Raw genomic sequence first — 26,220 nt, 5'->3', positions numbered from 1 at the left:
TCATAATTTTTAATGCAATGGTTTTAAAAAATGGCTTCTGCGAGTGAGTTTCACTCTCGTGAGGAGCTTGTGTAGCTTTGGCAAAGAGATCGGACATATGTAGCCTACAAGTGTCTTGGTTTTCAGAGTGTTGCAAGGCTGCCAAATGTGACTGTGAATAGCTATGTAAACAAGATAGCTATGTGAGGCTAGACCTTGCACTGATTGCCTAAAGTGAAATACCATTCCTTGGCTTCCCTCACATTTTTACAAGTGTGTTAATGATCTAAAATAAAGGCTCGCTAGGTAGCACCTTAATTACTAGCTGTCTGTTTGGATTGTCTCCAAAGGATATCTTTGTTTTCAGTCAGTCCTTCGTCACCTTTAAAGGCTGTACAGAGAAGTGTGACCCCTATTTCTAAAAGGTCCTTTTTTAATTTGATTTATGAATTTTTACTCTATTGAGTAATGTTCTCCGTAGCTCCAGCAATAATCCCTGAAAACCCTGTATCTTCATATCCACAGGCAAGAAGTTCAACCATATTTAGTTGAGCAATTTCCTAGGGTTACTTTGTTGGGAGATTGGAGAGGGTTGTTTTATTGCTTCCCCTTCTCTCGAGCCCCTCCAGGCAAAGTCTGTGTTTTAATTAGTCATGTAAGACCCTATTTTCCCTTTGGATTCCCCAACTTGTAAAGTGCTCTCTTAAGAATCCATGAAGGCTAAAAGGGGCAATGAATGATTGGAAGTCAGCTTTTTATCCCTCTTTTTTTTTTTTTGCTTGCTCGCCAACAGTGGGGGGTGGGGGGGGGGGGGGGTCAGCACTTGCCGTCAGTATGAGAAACAGTAACTTCAAGCAGCAGTCACACAGTCTTTGTTCTTTATGGATATAGTACGTGTGGCGATGGGAGAGTCGTGGCTTTAAAGCCCCATCTGGAATAGCACTGTTCCAAGTTTCTAATAAGTGAGGAACGGCTTGTGTAGATAATACCTGTCTGCGAATGGTGAAACGCTCCCAAGGTTCAGTCTTGCACATCCGCTCTTTCCTCCCTGTATTATGTTTAAGCAGCAGGGAAGTTGGCTAGTTGCACTGCAGAGATTTAGTCATGTGCTAAAACCAAGCTTCTGAAGTACACCCTCACCACCGCCAAAACCTAACCCTCCCCCCTCGGTTTACAAGTCTGTTTCCCCCCCCACTTCAACTTGTCTGCTCATCCCTGGTGAATGTATTCAATGAAGTTACTAGATATGAGTGCGTAAGAGGCCAGGGCCTCTGAGGCTTGCCAAGTCTGTCACAGGCTTGGCTCAGTCATCCATGACACTTTTTTCTGTTGTTTCAGCTACTGGCTGACTTATTTGTGTTGCCGAGCACTTTCTCTCTATCTCCTCTCTTTTGCTTGCATTCTGTGTTTGCTGCCTCTGAGTGGCTTGTTTTTCCGGCGTGGAGGAAATCAGGCTAAAGCAAACACTGTGTGTCAGCCACAGCTTTTGTTAAGTATTCATTTTTAATGAGCGTAAGTGGCTACAGAATCCTATAAACCATAAATGGAGTGTGGGGGGGGGGGGAGGGCATGTTGGCCACTGATTCAGTGGCAGTCTTTCTGTTTAGTCACACATGTACTTATTATGTCTGATGTGGTTGGGGAAAAACACATTTTAGGATGGTAGTTTGTGTTTATTTATTATAATTTTTTTTGCCTTTTATACACCCTTTGGTTTTAATAGCTCTTTCAAGGAATTGTTCTTCTTTTGATAATCTTACGGAAAAATGTTGTTGTGGAAAAGTGTCGATTGTTTTTCTTTTCGAGCAAAGCGCAGCTCCGTTACATGTAATTTCCTTTGAATGCAGAAAGAGGCACCAAGTAACCACTTTTTGTTCTGTTGGGGATCGAAGGCACTGTAGCAGGGGGGAAAAGGTATTGTGATGGGCCGTTTGAATGCTGAACAGAATTGAATAGACACAGTCAGCTTCCCAGATACATGCTTAGGCCTGTAGAATGTGGAGTGCTTTGCTTGTAACTGCACCGGTTGTCTCCTTTCATTATCGGTTAATGGTGCCCAACTTGACAGAGCCATGTGATAAACAGAGGAGCTGTGAAATCCTGGAGGTGGAGTTCTCGTCTGCCTGATAATGGGATCTCATATGCCAGAGAGGGGAGCCTGCCCTGCCAGCCAATCCGGCTTTGCGTTGCACTGCCTTCAGACAGGATTCACTGCATTCACCCTTCACCGCTGTCTCGGGCCAACTTAAGCCTCACAAACCTACTGAGAAATGTTGCCATTTGACTTGTCTCTTCTTGGAAACACCACAGTAGCCTTTGTTTTTCTTCCCTTTTCAGCTCTGATTGTGCATCAGAAACACAGACTTCAGTGTCAGATCATTTGATTGTTTGTATATCTCAGGAAAGGAAGAAGACTGTGTGTTTGTGTAAATATCATAAATATTGACCCCGTGAAATGTATACATACAGCGATAAGAGAGCAGCTGCGGCTGTGGTGGTGTTATGTTACTCTGTGGAGGGGGAGGGTGGGGGTATGACTTCTCAGGACAGTAGCCTCAGGAACTGGAAAAGGTTTTACCAGCACTTTGTCGCACAGTAGAATTACCACCCCAAACCCCCCCACCTCCCCACCCCCAACCCCTTCATGAAACAGAGATGACCAAGAAGGTTCGCAGCACAATGAAGGAGCCTCTGCACACCTCCCTCCACTAAGTCTCTCTACCACACGCCTCTCCTGTTGCCTGTGTTTGGGCTTTAGTGCAAAAAAAAAAAAAGAGTGCTCAGACAATTTGTTGTAGTTAATTGGATTTCTGACAGCGATCCAATATCACGTTTAAGACAATGAAAATGTGTCAAAGTACCCATTCATTTCTAAAACTAAATACCATCCATGTGTGGGGCAGATGGTCAGATTATTATTATTACCTTAATTCAATGGTTTGATTTAGATAAAAAAAAAAGAAAACAAGCTGTGTGTTTAGCCTTTGCCGCTAAATGGGACTGAATGAGCACTGAGACCTTGGGGGAAAATGACCAGGATCACATTGGATGTCATGTGCAGACTAACCATTAAAATCAGCCTTCACAAATACTGCTAATGGACTATTCACATTATCTTCCCTCCTTGTCCCTGCCTTTTTAATGGTGGGGGATGGGGGGGGGGGGACTAATTAATTCATTATCCAAAAATGCAAATGAGCTCCACAAGCATAAGCAGCAGTCATCCTCCCTCCCTCCTTCGCTCTTGAGTCTTTATACTCATGTTTTAAAATAGAACTTGTATATAAAATTATTGTTCATTTATGTTTCTATTTAACCGATCACCAAACTGTGCGCCTGGTACTAGGAAGGAATCCAGGTTATTAAGCACCTATTAGGACTAGTACTACTATTCGCACCAGCGTTCACTGCTTTCATTGTCTTGCTTCAGTGTTACATTCCCATCGATTGGCTGATGATGGTCGCTCTGGCCGCGTGCGTGTCGTTTCCTCACAAACACACACACACACATGCATACACACGCACACACTCACACAATCAGGCAGCGTGTCCCTACGGGGCTTCCATCAATCATCAGCCCCATTGGTGCCCTCCTCTCCCCCCCACCCCCTCTCTCTTCCCAAACCACCACCACCCTTTTGTCCCTGACGATTATTTGAATCCAGTCCATGTTTTTGTTTCGCTCGGATTTTTTTTTTGGTGCTTGTTGTGTGTGTTTGTGTGAGTGTGTTTGTAAGAGAGAGAGATAGAGCGAGTGTGGTCGGGGTAATTCTCCTTCACTAGTGTCTGGATAAAGAAAGACTAGGTCAGCCATGTGGATGCGTCTGTTGAACAGCTGAAGAGGAGGAGGAGGAGGAGGAGGGGTTCACAGAGACGGAGGGAGCGATAGGGAGGACGTGAAGTGTGTGTGTGCATAGGAAAGAGAGGGAGAGAGGAGAGAGAGCGCGCGTGTGTATGTGTGTGTGCGCGAGTGAGCGTATGAGTGTGTGTGGAAAAAGGAAGCGGAGCCTGTAAACGGCGAACTCGCTGGCTTCCTCCTCACCCCCCCTCATTCGCAACAACTAGCAGCGCCGCGTTACTTTTCATGTGGACACCATCACCGACTGTTACAACAACAACAACACGGCCGTTGGGAATAGGAGCAGTCCGGTGGAGGAGAAGAAGAAGAAGAAGAGGAGGCTGCTGCTGCGAACATGAGTCTATCAGTAAAGTGAAACCCGTCTTTGTTGGAAGCAAGTGCTCGCCCGAGTCCCTCCGTGCGGGCAGCGTGCTGTTTCTGAGAGAAGTGTGCTATTCGCCTCGCGCTGTCCCGGGTCTTGGATTTGGCCCAGCTCGCTTTCTTTACATCTTTTTTTGAAGTTCGGTGGGTCATCTCAGGCAAGGCTCGCCTTTTTTTCCCACCCCAACTAGTTTGCAGCAGTCTTTGGGACTCCCCAAGAATCACCAGACTGGCGGGTGAGTAGTTGCATTCAAAAAAAAAAAGGAAAGAAAAAAAGATTGGAGGATGGTTGTGGTTGGTGGAGGAGGGCGCAGACAAGCGGCGGTGGTGGTGGGGGGGAGCAGTGAGTGTTATCCAGACACAGAGTTGTTGGACAATAGTGATGATGACTGACGCCGGGTGGAACTTGGGTGAGTTTTTAAGCTAAAAAAGGTGTCCTGGTTTCTTTTTGTTTTGTTTATATCCGGAGCAGGAAGCGCGTGTGACCTCAAGTCAAATGTTTTGTGGAATGGCCCTGGCCAGGCTGAAAGTTGGCTCGCTGCAGTAAAACTTGGCTCTGGTCTGGCCTGTGAAGCAGACCCTCGAGCAACCTCCATGACCTGGCCCAGCCTGGAACAGTGCTCCAGCTGCTAATGGTTTCCAAAGTGTGAATAGTGGAGGGAACAAAAGGTAGAGCTGTCCCAGGAAACATGCTGGAAAAGTATCCTTGGATTGTGTGTCCGAGCCATCCGCTTTTAGGAAAGAAAAGAAAAGTTTGTTCCACTTGGGAAATGATGAAACACATCTTGATGAGTCTGTGGCAAATACATTTGACAGGTGGGATTCCCCTCCAGTGGCTTGTTGGATTTACAGCCCCCCTCGTGTCATAAATTGATTATTGCACTGTAATGATGGAGAGTGTCTTGGTGTGTTTTTGAAGGAAGGGTGAACCAGTTGCAAACTGTTGAAGGGCCACCAAATTAACTTGACGCCCCCCCCCCCCCCCTCTCAGCACCCCAGAGGCTATGAACTCTGGCCCAAGCACATGCAAGCCCTCACTGTGGGGTGGCTGAGGGGGGGGGGGGGAGATCTGTGGCTGTTGTTGTAAAGAGCTAGGAGGGAGGGGGGGTGGCTGGTGGGATGTGTGTCTGTTTAGTAGGGGGCAGCTTAGGATCTGAAAGCAGACTAGTTATTTGTCTGAAAGGCAGCTTATCTAATGTTTTGCGGTTCTAGTAAAAGAGGGAGGAGGGCTTGTTTGCCTAAATCACTGTAACACTGGACATAGCAAGTATTCTTGTGACTCTTAGTCAGAAGCTGAATCCACAGGGTATGAAGCCCCACACAAGCACAAAGAAAAGCCTCAAGATTCAAATCCAGAACGGAGGGGAAGCGGCGATCGACTTCAATCTCTGCCATATAAAAAGAATCCTTCCCTGAAATCCGTCCACTGCTGCTGCATTTTTCACCGAGCTCTAACGTGGACTCAGGGGTTGCATCGCTAATTGTGAGGAGCTAATCTCCACCATGCCCAGCTTCCTGTGACATTTTGTTGTTCCTCTGCTAGCAGAGAAGTGACCTCTAGCTTAATGATTCAGCTGTGATTAATCCACTTGAGTGGGACTACACTGCACAAGGCTAATGTATGACACCGGCACTGCAGATAATGGATGGCTGTTGAATCGTAAAGGATTCTTACTCCAAGAAATAGTTTAAGGTTGAGTCCGTTTTGGAAGTCACACAAACGTGAATATGCGACATTGTGTGAGCTATGAGGTGTAATCACGGGTTACACATTTGACAGTGCTGTTCCTGTAACTCTGGACAAAGCAGAACTGTCAGTCAGTGCTCTCTCAGCTGAAATGGGAGTGATCTTTGATGTCAGGGTCAATAGCAGATGGAGTGTAAAGATATTACAGACAATAAGCCTTTTACCAAGTTGTCCCTTGACATTTGAGTTCATTTGTGCCGGAGCATTAGCCAAAATATGTTAATAATAGCAGAAACAAGGTAGGGTTTTAGGATACGTAAACACAATACATTTTTGAATAACATTTCAGTTTTAAAGCGGCATTTTAATCTTCTTCCAGATGTATGTTTTAGCTCCATATCAGAAACAATCTTAATTCATACTAAACCAATTTCAAAATGCATATCACATGATCATTTATGTACACCTAAAATGCACGAGTGGGTGTAAACAGGAGACAGATTGTGTATTTGCAGTTTATTTTTTTTTTTTTGCTGTTGTTGCTGAAAAAACGTGGAATAAGAAACCGTCAAGGCGAGTCGGACCAAAGATTTATTTTCATGGGATGAGAACGAACCAATCAAGAAACAAATGTGTGGCTGTGTCATCGTTTGTTAAAGTCTCAGTTTTTTAACTAAAACATTCTAAATTTTAGGGGCTTAATAAACCCTGGAGTGCCTGAACAACATGCATAAAAGTAACAAATGTGTTGTGTTTTAAAATTTAAATGTATTTGTGTATTCATGACATGTGAAGGAGACACTAAGGATTTTATAGATTGATTGACTGTGGCATTCACTAGAGGTGTCTTTTGTTTCAGAGTTAACCATTTAATACTTTTGCTATTTGTGTGTCACATGGCTGGGGTTACTCCTTTTATTCGAGTGATGGAGCTGTTTTTCGAATGGTAACTTGTTGTGTGACCTAAATCCCTGTGTCAGCTAATGCTGTCATGTAGGAAAACTTGCATAGCTTGTATTTCTGAGCACGTTTTGAAACAGCATCCTCCTCACTTCCCCCCAGAGGTAAGGATAACCATTTAGTTTCACTCACTGGTGGACTGGATGAAAAAGGAAGTGGTGGTTTGCCTCTTAATGGAGTTCTCCACCAGAGCAAGAATTGCTGTGCAGTGTGGGTTTTGTATGGGAAGACAGCACCGACCATTTCACAGTAAGACTCCTATCAGATGAGAATATAGCAGCCCAAATCATAATTATGTACACACTGCCATACTGCTGTCTGTATCGTTTCGCATCATCTCTACTTGCAGTGCTTAAACCAGTGTTTGTGGGAAATTAAATCTGATGTGCAATTTGATCTGGGTCTGAGTCCGCAGTCTGTTGTTGATTCATGTTAACCGAGGGGAAGCATAGTCGCGGTGTGAGTCATCCCCCCCTTCACAAACACAAGTCTCACCGCTGACAAGGTACAGCGAGCTAGTAAACATTCACCTCACATACAGGCGCGTGTGAGAGTGTCACCTCTGAGGAATCTTAGGGGCGATATCCGTATCAAAGAGGCTGTTTCTGACCATAGAGAGAGAGAGAGCGCTGCTTCATACACTGAGGCTGTAACGGCTGTCTAGCTGCTCAGACACGGCTGTATGTTTGACAGGGCATTGGAAAAAACGTTATTTAATCTGCTCGCATGATGGCCCTCACTGGGATTGCGCCACGCTGCGTCTCTGCACCCTTTTTCCTGCCAGTGTCAGGATGATGGCAGTTGCTGGCTGGTAGAAAACACACTCTGAGCTTGCCTGTGTGTTTTTTTTTTGAATGGCATGATTTGATGCATAAAGAATCAGAAAGTTGAATTGCAACTGATGCAGTGTTGGCTGGCATTTCATTTTCTTAGTGAGCAAGTGTGCTTTGGGTTTTGATATCGTTTCCATTTGGGTTAAAGTCTGAATGACTGTAATCTGTTGTAATGACAAAGAAACAATCCTGTTGTTATTATAATAAGCCACATGAATGAAAACAGAGGGGATGTTTAACCCATTAAACACGAACGTGTAAGATGCTGATCAGGTAAACGTAGGTAAATTACAAGTCCAGCCTTTAGGCTGTCTGAATGCAGCTTAACTGCATATATCTAAACCACATAAAATGTATCTCTTGCAGTTACCCTCCCACTGGTGACCCCAACAATACATAAATGCCAGCGCCGCCTTGTCATAAAGCCGGGCGGAAAATCAATGAGAAGTCATGGCTTCCATACCATTGTTGATACCATCCCCCGACACAGGAGCAGACTCATGGTTTTGAGGAGCGGTGATAAATCTCTTCAGCTCCTGTTGATTCTTCAGATGGTTTTCATTTCTAAATGGATGGAGCCGGCTCGGCATTTCCTGACCTATTGTCCTAGGAGATAGTGGTTGTACCAGTGACTCATTTAGAATACATTAGCCACAGATTGACACAGTACCAATGAAACGGTGGCAGCGCCGCTAAGGAGGCAGTACCCTCTGGTGGGTGACTCCTGAAATGGAGATGAAGAACTGGAGAGGTACTTTGATTGTTCATAGAAAATTCCATCTAATTTGTTGTGTGCACAGTGGAAGGGCTGATATCTTTAATTAACATAAACCTCTGGAGCCAACGATGAGTGAGAAATTGGTATAATTGAAAATAGGCCCTATCTCCTTTCCCCCCTCTCTGTCTGTACATCCTTAAAGCAGCTGAGCCCATCGGAGGGCACTTTCACACATGTTAAGTGAGGGGGGGGGGGGGGGCGGCATCTGGCCTCGTTAATTCAGTGCATGGTCATAAAGTAGAATGGCGATCCCCACAGGGCCGCCCTGCTCTGAACACAGTCAGATGGAGCCTGGAGCCTGGAGTGCGTCCTCGCTGCTTCCTCGTCCTCCCTGTTGACTGTCCCTCTGACACTTGAGCATGAACATCCTCACAACCGCAGCACGGTGGTTAAACACAGGTGCAGATGTCCAGGGGAAATACAAGTGAGAGTGACGGTACATAAATCTTGATGTGCCAGGAAATAAAATTGTGCTACCGTTAAGATGTGGGCTTTTATTGAATAATCCTCATTTCCGTTCACTGCTTTCAACAACGAACTGGAGGCTGTTGGGTATTTTAGCAATCTATTGCCCCGTAACCGCCCCCCCCCACCAGCACCACATATTTCATATCAGTATCCTGTGTCCATAAGTGTATGTGATATGATGAGTGGGCTGTCAGGGTCTATATTTCAGTATCCACCTTACATCCCTACATCCTCAGCAATGGTAGCAAATAATCGAGTGACAGCAGCAGGGAAGCATTCATGCGGCACATTCATATCCTATTTTAGCAAGTAAACATTTAATCTGTTTAAATGTATCACAGCTTTATTTATGCATAGAATCTGCTGTTAAGTCTGAATTATACATTAGCCAATGAATAATGCATCAGTGCCATTCCTTAATGATTACTTGCCAGGGAGTGAATGGTGATATTTGCTGATAAATTTACCCATTGATCTTGCTTGTGTTTAACCAGCCTTTTAGAGATGGTGTGTGCTGCTGCTGAATTTTATTAAGGGAGTTTTTTTTTTGTCAAAGATGTAATCAAAAACAAGCTAATTGTCTGCCTTATTTTTAATGCGATGTCTTTTTAAAATGACAAGTGAGCCCTAAGGAATTAAAGGAAATGGAAAAAATCTGAATTCTCTAAGCACAACACTCACCGGCTGCAGACACCAATTCTGCCATTTCCTCTTATATCTCGGCGTGGCTGGTGTTTACATATTGTGCCCTTTGAGTGGTTTATCCTCAGACCTCGAAAGATCAATGTCCAATTACAGTTTTGTATTTGTTGGCTTGTAGCCATTACGAGAGTATGTTTGTCTGAAGTACAGCATCCGGGCGATGTCTGTTGAGTTGGTTGTTCAGCCTGATCTTTGTGAAGGTTGTCTTTTGATACTGCGTCTTTGTTGGCACTGCTCTTAACGGCCACACCGAGTCAGATTATTGACACATTATCCGTATAATGCTCTGAGTATAGCCTAAGCCTTGGAGCATAGCCCCGTTTCTGTGCAGATATATTGCTAGCCCACACAATGAGAAAATATTGACTTTTTGTCACTCAGTCCTTTGATTAGTTGTGCGGATGATTTGCTTTTCATTTGTCACCCTGGCAACGTAAATTGGAAAAACACGGCAACAGCCTCTTATACCCAGGAATGAAGCGGCGGAGCATTGCGGACTATCACATGTGGAAAAAAACCTCTCTCTAAGCAGGAATGAATGCCTTTATCACTCGCACTGTATCATTGGTAATAGTAAGCTCAGCTTGTCTCCATCAAAAGAGCCAACATTTGACAGCGTTTTCACTGTAGTATGTGCAGCCGCGTGGGTGTGATGCACTCCAACAATTGCACCTTGATTTTACAGCTCAGTTGAGAGAGGTTCATCCACATATTTAAAGTGTTGGTGAGTTACTCCATTTTCTTTTGTCTGTATGAAGAGCTGCGTAAAGCAGTCTGGAGCTCTCTGTGTGTGTGTGTGTGTGTGTGTGTGTGTGTGTGTGTGTGTGTGTGTGTGTGTGTGTGTGTGTGTGTGTGTGTGTGTGTGTGTGTGTGTGTGTGTGTGTGTGTGTGTGTGTGTGTGTGTGTGTGTGTGTGTGTGTGTGTGTGTGTGTGTGTGTGTGTGTGTGTGTGTGTGTGAGAGAGCCAGGTCATAATGAGCGCACCTTACATTTAATCCAATAGGATTCGTCTGTGGCCCTGTTCTTCCAAAAATAATGAGGTAGATCGTGAGGGCTGCCCCAGGCTGCATGTAGGGAGATGATCTCTCTGAACCGGCAAATCATTCCTGTTTTTCTATGCTAAAAAGACAAGCTAATGACTTTTCTTGATGTGTGTCATTGCGTTACGTTAACTAGCATTAATTCACAGAAAGATCTAATGGCCTTGATTGTCAACCTGAGTTGAGGCAGCTAGTGAGAGGCTTTCGCTCGGGTGGGGGGGGGAGTGTAATTGTTTTTGCTGGCGGTGCTTCTCTCTGGAAGGGATGACAGCACAATCCAGATATGTAAACAAGAAGAAACTGAAAGGCAATCCTGATACCTTGTCTGTTTCCTCTTGATCAACGTAGCTTTTTTAATGAATTCTCTTAGCTTTGCCCCAGAACTGTTTGGATTCAGCTTTGCCAGAAATTATTTTACAAACCTGTGTTTGCTCAACAAATTATTTCAAACATGTAAATCACACGTGGACAACGGAGATCTTGAGGAAATCATTAACTGTGACGGGGCACTGAAACAAAGGGAGGGAGACTTAGAGACAGCAGATGCTCACAGGGTCTGATGCTGCTTATTGGAGCATGACACTTATTTAGTACAGCAGAGGTTGTCGTTCTCCTTATTTAATGTTTATGCATTTATCGAAACCTCACATTTCTTAGATTGCTCATATATATATATATATATATATATATATACATATGATTTATTTCAAACTATTATTTATTTCAGACTAATTTGATGCTTATGACTAATTGAACTCAGGGCTGATTTGTCACATAGCCCCTCTTTTCATGCAGTTACTATAGTAACTATCACTTACTACTTAAGTGATACATTTACATGGATATCTTTTTAGCAATCCATTTACTGTTTCAATATGACTTTGTGGTCTTTTAACACTTGGTAAGCATTGTTTGTACATTGACAGTAGGGACTACAGTTATACCACCACTGTTAAACCACGGATCAGGCTTATCAGGTCATAAAAATGAACACTGATAAATCGCTAATCATTTGCGGGCATTGCATAATATTCCATGAATGAGGAAAAAGATAATTAGATTTTCTAAATTTTGAGCAAAGCTGCTCATCAGTTGAATGACTGACTGACGACTAAGCAAGCTAACAACTGGAAATATGAGAGGGTTTGACGCTAATATGGTTATTAGAAGCAGAAACAGCAGGCAGCATACATATAACTATTCTAATCTAATCAAATTTTAAAGCAAGCATCTCTTTCTTTCTGTCTTTCTGTCCGTATGTCTGTTTATGTCTTTCATTTTTATATCTTTTTACAGTTTTATTATAGAACAATTTTTTTTGAATGGGTCAAAACAAATATAATTTTTTCCCTAAACATGGTAATGGTGTTTTTTATTATGCCACTAACTATTACAGATGGCGATAACAAAGAAAAGAAACAACATTTTAGATCTGGGACGTCACTCTAGGATGTTCAAATTAGTTTTTCAGAATAATTGTGAAAAACGTTAGTCTGAAGCCCTGAGAGTCGACTTCCACCTCATGTTTGATAGATAACAAGGCCTGCACCACTAAAGGTGGGAGGTTGCTGTGTTACAGTGAACTGACTCTATTGGTCTGATAAAGATCATCCTAAGACCCACCAGCAATCAGTCCTGTTTGCAAACACACGGGTTTCAGGGTCAGCCTCAGTGTATGAGTGAGCATCAAGGCAAGACTGGACATCTGTCTCCTCGTGATCTATAATGCCCACAATCCCTCTCACAGACTGCCGGCTTTGGCGCTCGAGCAGCACACTGGTTGCTCTAGTACGACCAGCCACCCACAAACAGTGCCTTATCTCACTAAAATAATAAACAAAGAGAATAGAATGCACCTTAAGAGCCCTGTGCCATCACAACTCCACTTCAAAATGGAGGCTTTTGTTCTGAGATTGTTGGAGAGGACATCATAGCAAGGTAGTAGCACATCTTTTCATCCTTAAACACACTCACTCCCACTCACTCAGTCTGCTGTCGGTGAAGGAGATCCTCTGCCTGATAGGGCTTCAGAGAAATGTATTCCTCTGGGACTGTTGTTGAGGCATTTCTGCAGTTCTGCCATACACTGATTAAAGGGACACTTGTAGATAATCCTTTTAAAAATCGGTCTTTGTTGTGGCGGTCTTTGTTGTGATGGGGGCAGAAAAAAACCCAGATTTGGATCTTTAAATGGTTATCACCTTGGTATGATCCGCCACTCTGCTAACATAAATATTTAATTACAGGGTGGCTGAAATAGGGCTGTTACAGACTGCTGGTGAGAAATGGAGCTTCTATTTAGAGCACATACTGTTTCATAAAGTCATGGCATTGGTAGGAAGCCCAAGGTTATTAGTGTGGTTTGTGAGTAGTGTGTGTTTGTGGTGTGCCTGTGGGTTGCTGAAGAGTTCTCACTCTTTTCTTGCTGCAGTGATATGAAGGAGAGAAATGCACTCAGTCTGTTATTGAGAATTCACTCATGAATCCTTGATGGATTAAGGGCGTGTATGTGTGTGTGAGAAAAGAGCGCTGTTGTGGCAGCAGCACTATACTTAATGCACGACAGCGAGACGCGAACCACTTGTGCAACTGAACCAGCTGTACATTTGACCCTTTACTACCTTCGCTCTTTATCTGTTTCATTCCACATGCTCCCTGCCCTCTAGGTCGTTGTCCGATGTCATTCATTTCATGCAAAATTGATTGACCAGGGCTGCATAAATGCCTGGTGCAATGAAGCTATCGCAACATAAAGGCCGATTTCCCCACACTGATCCTACTAGCTCACACTTTCACACTTGAGTGGCTAGAACCTTTAAGTATCAGCCTTGCTTCAGATTTTTTTGGGCCAGGATTATAAAGTGAAGCCTGTATTAGGACTTGGAGGTTACCGCACGGCTCTTTAACCACTGATCTAGGCTTTGCTTTGATTCATCCTGTTTAATCATTACATGATAGCTGTGGTGAAGTCAGTTACTTGCAGCTTTCAATTAGCTTGTTTTTAGGTCACAGTGTGGCTCTTTTTACTTGAGCTCCCATGGCCTTGTGGTGTCCCATCGGTCCAGTGAGTGGCATTCGCTAACATCTTACCTTTCCCTGTAAGAGATAGGTGGGCAAACACAGCAGAGTCCTTGAAGCACTTCCCATCCCTGCTATTGGATTACCAGCTGCCTTTCCAGGCCTCATCTCCACAGATGAGTGCCAAGATCAATGGAGCTCTTAGTGCAAAGCTAATTCGATCAGGACTGGCTTTGCTACTGCTGATCACAGATTTTTTTTTCTTGACGTGAAACAAAAACTTAATCAAGTCAAGCCTGTGTCCAATATCCTGTATTTTCAGGCGTTCCAACTCCCATAGACATCAATTAGGAGGCATTTCATATTCATTATTGAATTGTTAGGTTGGCCTGCTGAGAAGAGGTGTGGAGATGGAAGTAGTGAACTGCTGCATAAAGTGGTCTAGCCCGTTTTGCTGAGAGTAGCAGGAACACTGCCTTTTCTCCAGCCGAGCAACTGGCATCATAAATAAGCTAAGATCCTGTGTTTTTAGAGCGATGAGGTGTCTCCAGCTTTGACGTTGAGCAGAGAGAAAGGGTTGAAGGGCGTATTGACCCACTTGTACTGGTAAGCGAAAAGCAGACTCTTCAGTGGCCCCATTAATTATTGTTTGATGCTAATAAAGTTGGGGGTGGGGGGGGGGGTGGGTGCATGGTGCATGGTACGAAACATGATTATTCATCCCAGAATTTCCCCTCGATGAGCCTTGTTCCCCTTCCCCTTGTGCTCAGTAAGGACGCCACCGGGACTGTCAATTGACTGCAGCGGGAGAAGATGTCCCCTCAGCCTTTTAAGGAGGGGACAGGAGGGAACAGGGTGAAGGGCACCATTTGGCCGAGTGATATATGAGGAGAGACAGCAATATATGTAAGGAGCTGCTGAAAGAAAGATGGAAGGTCAAGGCACATTACACTCCAGCCATTTATTGGCTGAACACATACTCTGACCTGGACTGCAAATACAGTTGCTCAGTAGCAGCGTTTTTTGTTTATGTGTGTGTGTGTGTGTGTGTGTGTGTGTGTGTGTGTCAATGGCCTACACATTTTAGATTGACACGTGTGTATACACATAGATGAATGCAGCACTGTGGTGAATGTGCTCACAGTGACTTTTTATAAGCTGGTTGCAGTTGGAAGCTATTTTAATAAGACTGTCGCTCCGCAAACCGGCCCTTCTAGATTTCCACCAGGCGACTGCACTGGCAGACGCACCAGAGACTGATTCCCTATGCATGAGCACAGCATATGGTGTGCTTAAACACAATGCAAGAATAGGATTGGTTTTTTAACTGTGTGTCATAACATTGTGATAATTGAGTGCACTTTGAATGGTTACTCCAGCTCTATATCCTGTATATCTTTTTCTCCTTTCCTGTTACATTGCTACGTTATTAGAAAACACAAAGTTCATGTAAGGACTTTTAAAAGTGTGTTATTTGCATAGGGAGGGCTAAGCACTATTTCCATTGTCATTAATGGCGTGGTGACAAGAGGAGAAGCCGGCGAGGCTGCCATGGTCAAAGCCTAACATTAACATTCCAAGAATATCTGAGGCTTATTCACAGCAACTCAGCTGCACAGCCAGCTCAGTTCACCTTCGGTTTAAAGGAGACAACAGCGGGCGGATAGTCAACCTTAGCGATGTTGTCTCTGCAGTATTAATGTTCCATTGTTGTTGCACAGTGAAGGATGCAATGGGTAATCCAATATATTGCAGTTGTTAGGTCTTTGGAAAGACAAAAATATGCAGCTTGTGTTTGCTGGAGGCATAACACACTATCAGTTAGGGATCAAGTCTCCATTTCACACATGAACAGGCAGAGTTAATCTGTGGATCACTACTGTACAGTGTGTAATATCCACCTTCTCCTCTCATGCTTTCCCAAAAGCCCATTGTTCTAGGCTCCTGCCGCTAATGCTTCGGGAAATAGTCGTCTTTTTCTCGCTGAAGTGTATTTTTGGATGAAGACCCAAGCATTCACAGGTAGTAAACCATGCAGGTCTGACTCTTTAAAATTAATTATGTGTATTTGCAGCTTACCTGTGTGTGTGTGTGTGGCCTGTGTGTTTGCGGCAGGGCGCACTAAAATGCCACTGCTGTAAGAGGCCCAGTCCCAGCCACTGCATGTTTTATGAGCTGTCCTTCGAGGATATGGAAGCACTGAGCTCAGATCTTGCTTGTTGCAGCAGCCTTACCGTTTCTTTTTTTTTTTTTATATGCAGGCGAGGAAACCCGTACAGAAACGGTCTGTGTCTATAGTTTAAGTATCGTTGCTGGCTACGTGGATGCTTCACAAACTCATGATTCATATTATTCTCCTCATGTGCACGGCTTTCCCCTCTGCCTAGGATCACTGGCATGCACATCTGAGATGGTGGATGACAAGGCTGAACACTGAATATTGCACTCCCCATGTCACCCCCCTCCATTAACTGCTTTCCAAAGCCGTCCTTTCCTTGAACAAACACATCTCCAACTGGATAATGTTCCCTGGCAGTGTCTATTTGCAGTGATTACACATTGACTTGTGAGTTATAGGTCTGGTGGCGAGAATACTGGGATTATCATGGAGGATAACAAACAACGTTATGTATATAAGACCAATCTTTTGTTGGGTGGGTGGACGTTTGTGGTTTAAGGAGAGACATTTGCATATGATATAATAGCCCTTCCTAATTAACACCACCACCATCTGCTTGAGGACTGAGCCGAGTTTGCCACATCACAGCTAAATAATTTAGACAGAGCTGGTTTTGTGTACTGACCTCATGGCTTTGTTTTTGGGAGCTGTTCCTGAAAACATCCTGAAGGATGGCCCGGCATGTCAGAACTGTCTTATCTATCACTCTAATCTGCTGTATTTATGTTGGTTTTTCCTCTGTGTTGGCTCGTCACTCTGTGTGGCATAGTGATTAGAGTAGCTGCAGGATGTAGGGCAGCCATGTGAATACATTTCCTCCTCTCCCACACTCATTTAGACAACCAGTTGGAGTTGAAGTGACGGATAGGATCATTACGCTGATGGGCAGATCTGGGAGGAAGAGTCGGGATATTTGATTGTAGAATATCAGTGCAAGAAGTACATGATGGAGAGCTCAAATATTAAAATAGAGTCGTTTCATTTTATCAGAAGACCAAATCAAATTTTTCTTTCTTTCCCAGAAAATCCTTTGACTATATACATCTGATTGAGAAAATGTCATGTAACTCATTTCCTCCTCCCTCGGCTGCAGCTCCCTTCCGTTTTATAGAGATAAATGTTCGATGTGTGTATGATACAGATATTTTTTTAAGTCCAACTCTGCGTCGAATGTGTCCCTTGTGGGTTTTTACGTCTCCTGACCCCAGCTTTACCTCTGAATAAATTTCCATTACAACATCATATAATTCACCAAAAAATTGAAATGTCGGCACTCCTCCAGAGGTGAAAGACACGAGAAATTATTGCAAATCAGGTATTTATTCACACTGTCAAAGTAGCCCCGCACATCTAGATGAAAACTCAATTATGAGCCACAATAATGATAGCGCTGACTGCTACCACATACCTTACGTTCTCCCGCTTCTCTTCTCGATGACACATTGGGAGAGAGGTCATTTACTGTCACAGTGAGGAGGCTCACGAGCACATTTCTCAAGAGTGCCTCATTTAGAGGAAAGGGGATGGGGGACAACGAACAACCCTGGCCTTTCCCTCGGGAGCCGTGTCAAAACATGATGCCCGGTAACGCAGTCAGAGCTGCGGAAATGGCCTTCAGCTTCACTCCAGCCGGACAAATATGGCAGACAGAGAGGGGCGTCTTGAATTCGATGGCATTGGGTGGCAAAATGAAGTCCTCCTCACAATCCCTGTAAATAATGGACCTTTTGGTTGTGGAGCGGGCCCCTCAGGGCCATTCGGAGCACCCGCAGGGAGCACCCAAACTGGGACTGGAGGAGGATTTAGTCTTCTTTTAAAGATGGAGTACAGGCTTAGACGTCACGGAGCACACAGTCTGATCCCTCTGTCTGTGGTTGGAAGCAATTGTGGACAGTTTCTGAAAGTATTAGATGCTATTTTTAGCTCAGGAAAATGTTCTGTTGTATCTTTTTTGACAGTGACAGTTTATTGTTTCCAACAGTGTTATTGCACATTAGAATCTGTTCTCATGGAGTAGTGCTTTGCTTTTTACCTTGGGAGTCTCTAGGCTGGTTTAAATGTTGATGTTGGAAAGCCCCAAGCTATTTTTTCTCGAGCATGGCTTCTACCTACTAAACTTACCCCAGATGCCGGCTAAAAATAGAGCCTTTGTGAGCACAGCTTTAGCAGAGGGGAAACAAGATGTGGCTACTCATCAGTGAATTGAAAAACAAGTGGAGTAGACAAGTGTCTTTGCCCTGCCGATGTGAACTAAAACAGAGAGGGCCTCGGAGGATAAAGTATGCCTTGATTGCGCCAGGTAAAGACAATGCAGGCAGGGTGCGAGGCCACAGAGAATCCCTTATGAAGTGGCTTACCTCTCGCCTCCAGCTGAGCCCTTCATTGTGCTGTTGTTTCTAGGGGGCTTGGATGGCAGTTTAGATTAGATCGCACTGAGTAATGGTTGAAGCTGACTAAAACCTGCTGCAGCTCGACATCACCACAGTTAAGATCCATGCACTGCTGTGGATCTGCTGCTTTATTCAGATCAATTTGAGTTGCCCTCATTGTTAATAACCCTATATATATATTCATGCTAACATTGTTCTCCTCTAATCTGTATTCATGCGAGTATTTCATTCAATCCCTTTGCAAAGCCAGCCCTAAATCCTTGCCAATCACATTTTGCTACTTCATAATTCTCCAATTTAATATGCCATGAATTACTAGTCTCGACTCCCAAAAACCGAGTGCTTCACTGTGCTGGTTATATTGTTGTTGGATTCTATTTTGCATTTAAATGTAAAATTTCTAGTTCTAGTTCTTATATAAAATTCTGTATGAATAGAGGTCCATCTTTTGAAATTCAATCCAAGATAATCAATTACTATAAGTTGGCGGCATTTTCAAAAGAAATCTTACAGCTTCATCACATTGTATAGGTTCTCAATTAAAGCATGCTAATTTGGATGTTTATCCTTAAGATAGGTTTTGATTAAAACTACAGAGATGAGCGTGGATTTGGATAAATGTGGGAGTAACTGAAATGAATAAAACATGGCTTTTCAAAAGGCTGTTCAGTGGAGAGAGAGAAAAAAAACTGTTGAGTAACTGAAACCTGCTGTGTGGCCATTGTGGGGGATGATGTGTTAATCGAGCCACAAACTGTGTGGTTTTTCAGGCCAGAGATCTCATTTAAACAGGCCCGGAAAAAGAGAAATGTATTTGAGCGGGTCCCCGCTGGCTGCTAGCCCTTGACTCCATTGCAGTAATGTAAATGGTGGATTAGGAGCCATTGGCTTGGGACCCCCTCAACACCTCTCCAGCCACTGCCCCCTCCTCGCCGTTTCCACCAAGACAGCTGGCATCTTTCAAAGGGTTCAAACCCCTGTGATTGATGTGTAATACTTTCAAGCCTCACCTGCCGCCTCGCAGCGTTATTCATCGGCCAGGCAGCCAGTGCTGCTTTCTACTGAGCGCTTTGTTTCCCAGGATGTGGGTGGAGAGCCTTCTCCCTCGCTTTTTTGTCCCTGTCTTAACTTTCTCTGTCTGCTTCTCCTCCCTCTCAGCCATCAAAACATTATGACTTCTCATTGCCACAGCGTTACTACTTCACTTCACTCTGACTCACTTTGTCTTACCCACTCAATTTGCTCAACTTCAAATTGCTACTGATGTTCTACAAATTAGCCGTAGACACCTGAACATATTGTTAATTGACTAGTGTTAACACAATCAAACATGTCTGTCTGGATCATTTTTTGGTTGCTTTTGGGGTTAGTAAATACAGTTATGTTAACGTCAGCAGGGTATTTGGAAAAACCAAATTTGGACTGAGGTAGTTATGTTAAGTGTATCCAGATGTAAACTAATAGCACCTAGATTGTAAAGGTACTTATGGAGGCTGGTAGCCGCCTACGACATCAAAGAATGGGCCAGACCTCCACTTTCAACAGTTCAGAGTCCTCCTTGGTTTCAGTGGAAGAGGCTTATGTTCCTGATTAGAGGAGAGAAGAGGTGCTTAGCTCATACACAGATTCTGGTGCCCCCCCCGCGGGATTAGAGCTGTGCTATCAAATGGTACCTTCATTAATGTTGTTATGCTCCTCACACTTCTAATTCACGATGCTGAGTGGAGGGTAGTCTGTATTTTGCCTCCCCAATATAGGCATGGATCATGGGTGGCTGGGTGCACATGCGTGTGAGAGCTCTCTTCAGCCATCTCTCTGCGCTAATGTGTTCTTGTGTGCATCCGCTGGCAGCCCAGTGGTCTCCGTGGTAACTCATCATTAGGTGATTAATGGGGCTGTGACGAGGCTGCGGTTTAATCAGGCCCTGTGTTTGTGTTGAAGCCGACGACAAGAGCAGCTGCCCTGTCAGTTGGTGTCTGCTCACGAGATGACAGCACCCGCTGCTGAGGAGCGCCTTTGTCAAACGTGCTTCATTGTGTGTGTGTGTGTGTGTGTGTGTGTGCCTGTCAAAAGCTTTTCTTCCACCTTCCTCTTCTATTCTTAACCTCAGACTCTCTACCTGGATCTCTCTCTATCCCTTTTGCTTCCACCCAGCTATCACGACCACAGTAACGTGTAGGCTGATTGCCTGGTCTGATCCCTCTGCAGGGCTGAAATAACTATTTCTACTTAATTTGTTGCGGTGGGGTCAGGGGGGGGCAAACAGTGGCAGCAAATGAGACATGTCCTTTGTAGGCACAGTGTGAAGGGGCAGCATAGAGCACACAGCCGGCTGCTTCAGCTTTGCCCACTTCATTCTTTATGGAGGATTTCATTATGGCACGAGTTAGTGGTAGCTGAGCTATTCTGAGTGAACGGCGATAGCTGAAAATGGCAGTGGATCGGGAACAGCAAATGACTGGCTCAGCTTCTCTTCCCCTTCTTTCCTTACCCAGTGGATTTCTGTGTTCTTCCCTCCAGAGCTGTCTTTCACATTAACACAGTGGTGACTGTCAGCCAGGGCAGAGGGCTAGGGCTGGGTGCAGTCCAGTAAGCCAGAGTACACATACATAACCACACACAGACACACACACAGATGAGTAAAACGGAGCCTGGTGTCATCACAAAGGGTTTGCACAGAAGCTAGCCAGTTACCGTCGTTATTGAGCTCTGTGCTGGGTCTCTTCCCATCACACTGTAAACGACAAGCAGTGTCTTCTGCTGAAAAATCCTGTTGACACATTATCTCTGAGGAATTCAACAGGTTCAATTTAGCACTGCCTCTTTATGTTTAGTTAAAACATTCCTTTTAGGATATTGTGTTTCATTGTACACTGTACATGTCGCAGTTCTATTTCTACTTTTCTCACGTTCCATTTTTTCCTCATTAATAGCTCTGTTTTACCGCCTTTCTTAAAGTAAAGGAAATGTGTGAGCAGGAAACTGGAAGGTTCTGTTATTTGATAAAGCTAGTCAGTGCCCTCCAGGGTATACATGGTTGTGGAGGGGAGTGCCAACAATCGCTGTGATGTTGAGCGGAGTCAGCGCAGCTGCCTGATCTTGTGGAATTATCTTGTATTTTTCACCCACAAAAAGTCTCCTCCTGCATAATCCTTTTTTATTTAATGTAGTTTCTTTACAGAAAGGACAATTTGTATTGACACAGACTTATGCTAATTCTCCTTTTTCTTTTATCCACAGCTTTCCTGAAACACTGGGGTTGTTGGTGTGGCCAAATTTTCCCTGGATTTGATTGGTAAATTCAGAAGACTGAAGCCCAGGCTCACAGTCTACCTTTCACGGAGGCCCAGCCGTGAGAGGACTGAGGAAGGCACGTGGCGGATCATGACGGCCGACAAAGAGAAGGAGAGGGAGAAAGAGCGGGACAGAGACAGAGACAGGGACCGGGACAAGAGAGAGTCAGGCAAGTCCCGCCGACTGGACGGGGACCGGGGAGACCGTGAAAGTGAGAGCTCCAGGCCCCGACGCAGCTGTACGCTGGAGGGTGGGGCCAAGAACTATGCAGAGAGCGATCACAGCGAAGATGAGGACAACGACAATGGCAGCACGGGCGGAGGCAGCGGCACAGCCGAGGATGCCGGCAAAAAGGGCAAGAAGAAGACGCCCAAGAAGAAGTCACGCTACGAGCGTACAGAGAACGGGGAAATAACATCCTTCATCACAGAAGACGATGTTGTTTACAGATCTGGAGGTAAGACAAAATCATACCTGATCTAAATTTGTCAGCAGGTGAAACTACACTCACTGCAGGGAAAGTCTATGTTTCCAACTTATAAACATCACATTCACTCCATTCTTTTCCTTCCACTTAGTTTTCAATAAGCTTCTTTTAGAAATTAGAAGACAAATGATAGTTGTTCAATGGTGGAGTTCTTAGTGATTGCAACAAGCTGCTAAAGGAGAGCACATTATCCAAAGTAGCAACTCTACCAGCAGTATTATCTCAAGCTGGAGGCCAATGCATCATACAATCAAATACAATGTTGACCCACTCTTTGTTTTGTCTTTAGCTGTGTCAATAAATGTCTAAGAGTCATTCTCTAGATGACGTGATAGTGACGACAGCTGTGATAATGCTTTTCATTCCTTGTGCGATCTGACTCACTAAAAGCATGCTTTCTATGCTGGGGCCAAAAGGTACTCTGGTTTTCCATGAGGTGTTTGAGCTACGGTACAACGTCTTTATTACATTTGTTTAATGAAGCTAAAAAGAGAACCAACCTTTTCTGCAGCTGTAAACATGGCCCGTCTATCACCTACTGTTTAGAAATTGGCTGTATTACAGAGGGGAATGTCAACGGTAGGAAGCCAGGCTCACTGGTTGTGTATATAGTCTGCTCTCTATCTCACTTTCTCTCCCTCTCCCGCTTAACAGTGCTCTCTGCCTTGCAACTAAATCATCGCCGCCACGTCTTTTCATTTATGTAGCAGCTATCAAAAGGTCAGATGGAAAAAGAGAGAGGGGGGGGCACATTGTTTGGATATTTAACGGGAAGAGCGGAAATTACAGCCAGCGTGTTAGGTTAGGTGTCGTCTCCCCCATCTCGACTCACACACACGCATCCACACAAACACTCAGCCCTCCTTTATTCCCCTCATCTACTAAACAGACAAACTAAAGTAGGTGCAGTGAAACACCCCCACGACATGTTCTCTGTCTAGGCGCGTTCAAGTTGGCTGAATTATCTCTGCGCTGGTATTGGAGGTCCTCAAGCAAGCAGTGACTCTGATCCAAAGCCTTGTTGTTGCTCACTCTCCATTTCTGTCCGTGTAATGCTCTGCAGCGGACTCCATTGAAGACTCCACATTTCATGTTTAATAGAGAGAGAGCACCGCCGCTTTGTCTCATAGTCAATCATGCAGAGACAGGGGCGGGGGGGGGGGGGGGGCTGGAGAGGGAGAGAGGTAAAAACATCGGAAGCAGTCAGTCACATCAATGAAACATTCAAAAGGCATATAAACAAAGTCGACTGTCTCAGTGGATTAGCTCTGCAGAATATTTATATTTCCGCATTCGAGCAAACGGCAGAGCAGTGTCTGATTGATGGGGAATATTTATGTTTCCTGTCTTCTCCTTCAATTAGGTTGACAGGTCTAGAGTGGCCCGAGTGTCACAGCCTGCTCCCACTGTGTATACCAGAGCTGTTAGATCGGTTTAGAGTAGGATGAGCCAGGACTAGAGCACTGGTATGCTAGTTTGTAATTTACCTCCTATTGTCAAAGTGGAAGATCCTCCACCTCAGCGACAGACCTCCTACTGTGTCTTCTGTTTATTGTTCAAGTGATAAGCTGTGTATATGTGTGCGTGTGTGTGTGTGTGCAGAGCATGTCTTTCCTCCTCCCGCTTGGTAGCAACCATCTTGCAATCAGATTTGATGTGTGCAGCTTAGGCAGACACAAAGCCTGCCATGGATTATGCTTTACTAAATGTTAAATCCCTTTATAGCCGTCTAGTGACACACAATATGTAAAACTGACCACCCTCGGTGAGGGATTTAAACCGCCCCAGACATGGAGAGAGAAGAAGTTGTGACGGAAAATGATAGAGGAACCATAACAAATAGTGAAACAGAATACTGTGTTGATTGCTTTTGTCGCGGGGATTTTTGGTAACATACAGGCTCATGTCATCACATAAAAAATAAGTAATTTACAATAGTAACTGTCTGCATGCTCCCAGTGTCCAGCCACCCACCAATCTCTATGCTTAACCTTTATATCCCTCGATGATGGGTTCAGGAAGCTTAGTGCATATCGATTGGTGGGGAAAGGTAGAAGGAGGACTGCAATTGGCCAATAGGTGGGCCTGCAGCTAACTCTGTCTCTGCTGCTCTTTAAAAAGGATGAAGGAGTGTGTCTGTGTCTGTACTGTTGGCCAGGGGACTGTACACCGGGCCATTTGTATGGTCGGCTGCTAGGTTGAACAGACTGACGCAGTGCAAGAAGCAGACATGCCAAATAGATCTGTACCCTGTGGCTGAGCTCTCACCACATCCCCAGGCCCAGCCAGAAACCTCCAGAGCCTACACGCACACACACAAATGCATGTACACACACACACCCCAAATTATAGATTCTACATATTGCTACAGGGGGTTCAATAGGAGGCCCCCTTAAGGCATGGAGACCACTCACTTGTAAACTCACACATTACTAGTAACCAGTCTTTGTGCTCTTACCACTGTAACACATATATGCACACTATTTACAAGGCATTAGAGACTGCAACACACACACACACACACACACACACACACACAGACACACACACGCTGAGAAAGAGAGAGAGATCCATCCACGTTGCTTTCCACTGCAGCAGCTCGGCACTGCAGGTGGCTGGCAGCCATATGCATGTCTCCTTCCCTTCCTAAGTGACCGCCTGGCTGGTCTGTTTAAAATGTAGAGTGCTAATGAAAACCAGCTGCCCCTCCCAGACTCCTTCTGCCCGTGTACCTGAGTGTATGTCACACAACATGGCAACCCACTATCAGGCAAGACTTGCACTAATTTTTTTTATCACAGATGAGTGATAAATTACATGAAAACAAACCGAAACTGTCTTAATTAGATGTTTGGCCAGCATGTGCCACCAAAATAGCTTCAGTACAGTTAAAATTTCTAACGGTGCAGTTTCGTACCTTTAGAAAACTGCACCGTTAGAAAATTCAACCGACTGAATTGGTCGGTCGAATTGTCCTGAGACTCAGCTGACTCACTTAACTGTCCCTTTGTAGTTACTCCCATAGACCAATGTTAAAAATTACATGAACGTTTAAAGTGAACTGAATGATAATTCTTTTAAGTTTCACTATTGGTGATTTCTGTGCAACTAAATGTCTTTGTAGATAGAGATTGAATTCATAGCAAACTGATACTTCATGGGAACACAACACATCTGAGTTCTGTTTTTGGTATGGATCCTCTTGAGAAGCCAGTGCAGTGTGGTTCAGTGAGTGTTGGGTTGGTTATTACAGAGCCAAGACACCGTAGGCTAGAGCTGGATTAGCATTGCGCATCCCCTCTGCAACAAAGGCTGGGTGTCGATTGGTTTGCTGTTTCCAGTCAAGCCAACACAAGGGGCAAGCCCTCGGAGTCCTCTCATATTGAAACATAACATTGTGAATCTGTAGCCTGTCGTTAACTGAACAGATCTATTTTTAAAAAGCCCTCACTGCTCTCCCATCTCTCCATACGCTAGAGACTCTGGGAAAAGGGCTTTTTAGTGAAATCCAACCACCTGCCGACTGCTAAATGAGAAAGCGTGGGCTAGCCGAGAGGGAAAGGAGAGGAGGAGGGGGTGGTGTTGTCAAAGAGCCTCTGTTCTCCCTTAGGAGCTCAGTCAGCTGTAGGCCTGCCCTATTGTAGAGAGCCGATGGTATCGCTTGCCAGGTATTTCCCTCTGCTGTTCCACCTAGAAGGAGGGAGATTTGTTGGGGCTGGTGGATGAGGAGAGAGGAAGGAAAGTTGGAGAAGAATCAAGTGTCAGAGTGCCTCCAGGCCTTGACTGCCTGTTAAACCAACCACTGGGATCGGCCCAGCAGGAAATGGCACAAGGCAAGCTTGGTCATCAGCAGGTCTCCTCCACAGAGCTGCTGTGGTCAGTAATAACACCAGTCTCCCTCTTCTCAAGATTGCTGTCGTCTTGGCCTTGTAGTCCCCTCACACCCCTGCGGTTCCATTATTGCATTCCTTGTGCTATTTAATTTTAGGTTCAGTGCACTCGAGGGGGGTTGGCTCTTCTGAAGCCGTGCTATGCTCTGCGACCTGTGCAGTTTGAGCCGAGCACTTCTTGTAACAATGCAGGTGCGTCCTGCCTCATGGAAAATACCACCTTGCTTGGCGTGGCTGAAACAAACACTCCTCTTGATTTAAGAAGTCTGTCTTGTATCTAAAAAACATGTTAATATT

General features: G+C 44.6%; 1 protein-coding gene across 2 annotated transcripts in view; it reads left to right on the top strand.

Annotated features, from left to right (window-relative positions):
- Positions 1 to 26,220, top strand: part of rerea (arginine-glutamic acid dipeptide (RE) repeats a) — a 121,407-nt gene that overhangs the window by 29,902 nt on the left and 65,285 nt on the right. For both annotated transcript variants that reach the window (XM_062391790.1, XM_062391789.1), the window contains exon 3: positions 21,493 to 22,003. In XM_062391790.1, coding sequence (XP_062247774.1) covers positions 21,637 to 22,003 — 367 coding nt within the window. In that variant the 5' untranslated portion in view covers positions 21,493 to 21,636. The remainder of the gene's footprint in view (positions 1 to 21,492; positions 22,004 to 26,220) is intronic.

The sequence above is a fragment of the Platichthys flesus genome, chromosome 7 (genome assembly GCF_949316205.1).
Source record: "Platichthys flesus chromosome 7, fPlaFle2.1, whole genome shotgun sequence".
Lineage (NCBI taxonomy): Eukaryota > Metazoa > Chordata > Actinopteri > Pleuronectiformes > Pleuronectidae > Platichthys > Platichthys flesus.
This window is presented reverse-complemented; position numbering and strand designations above follow the sequence as displayed.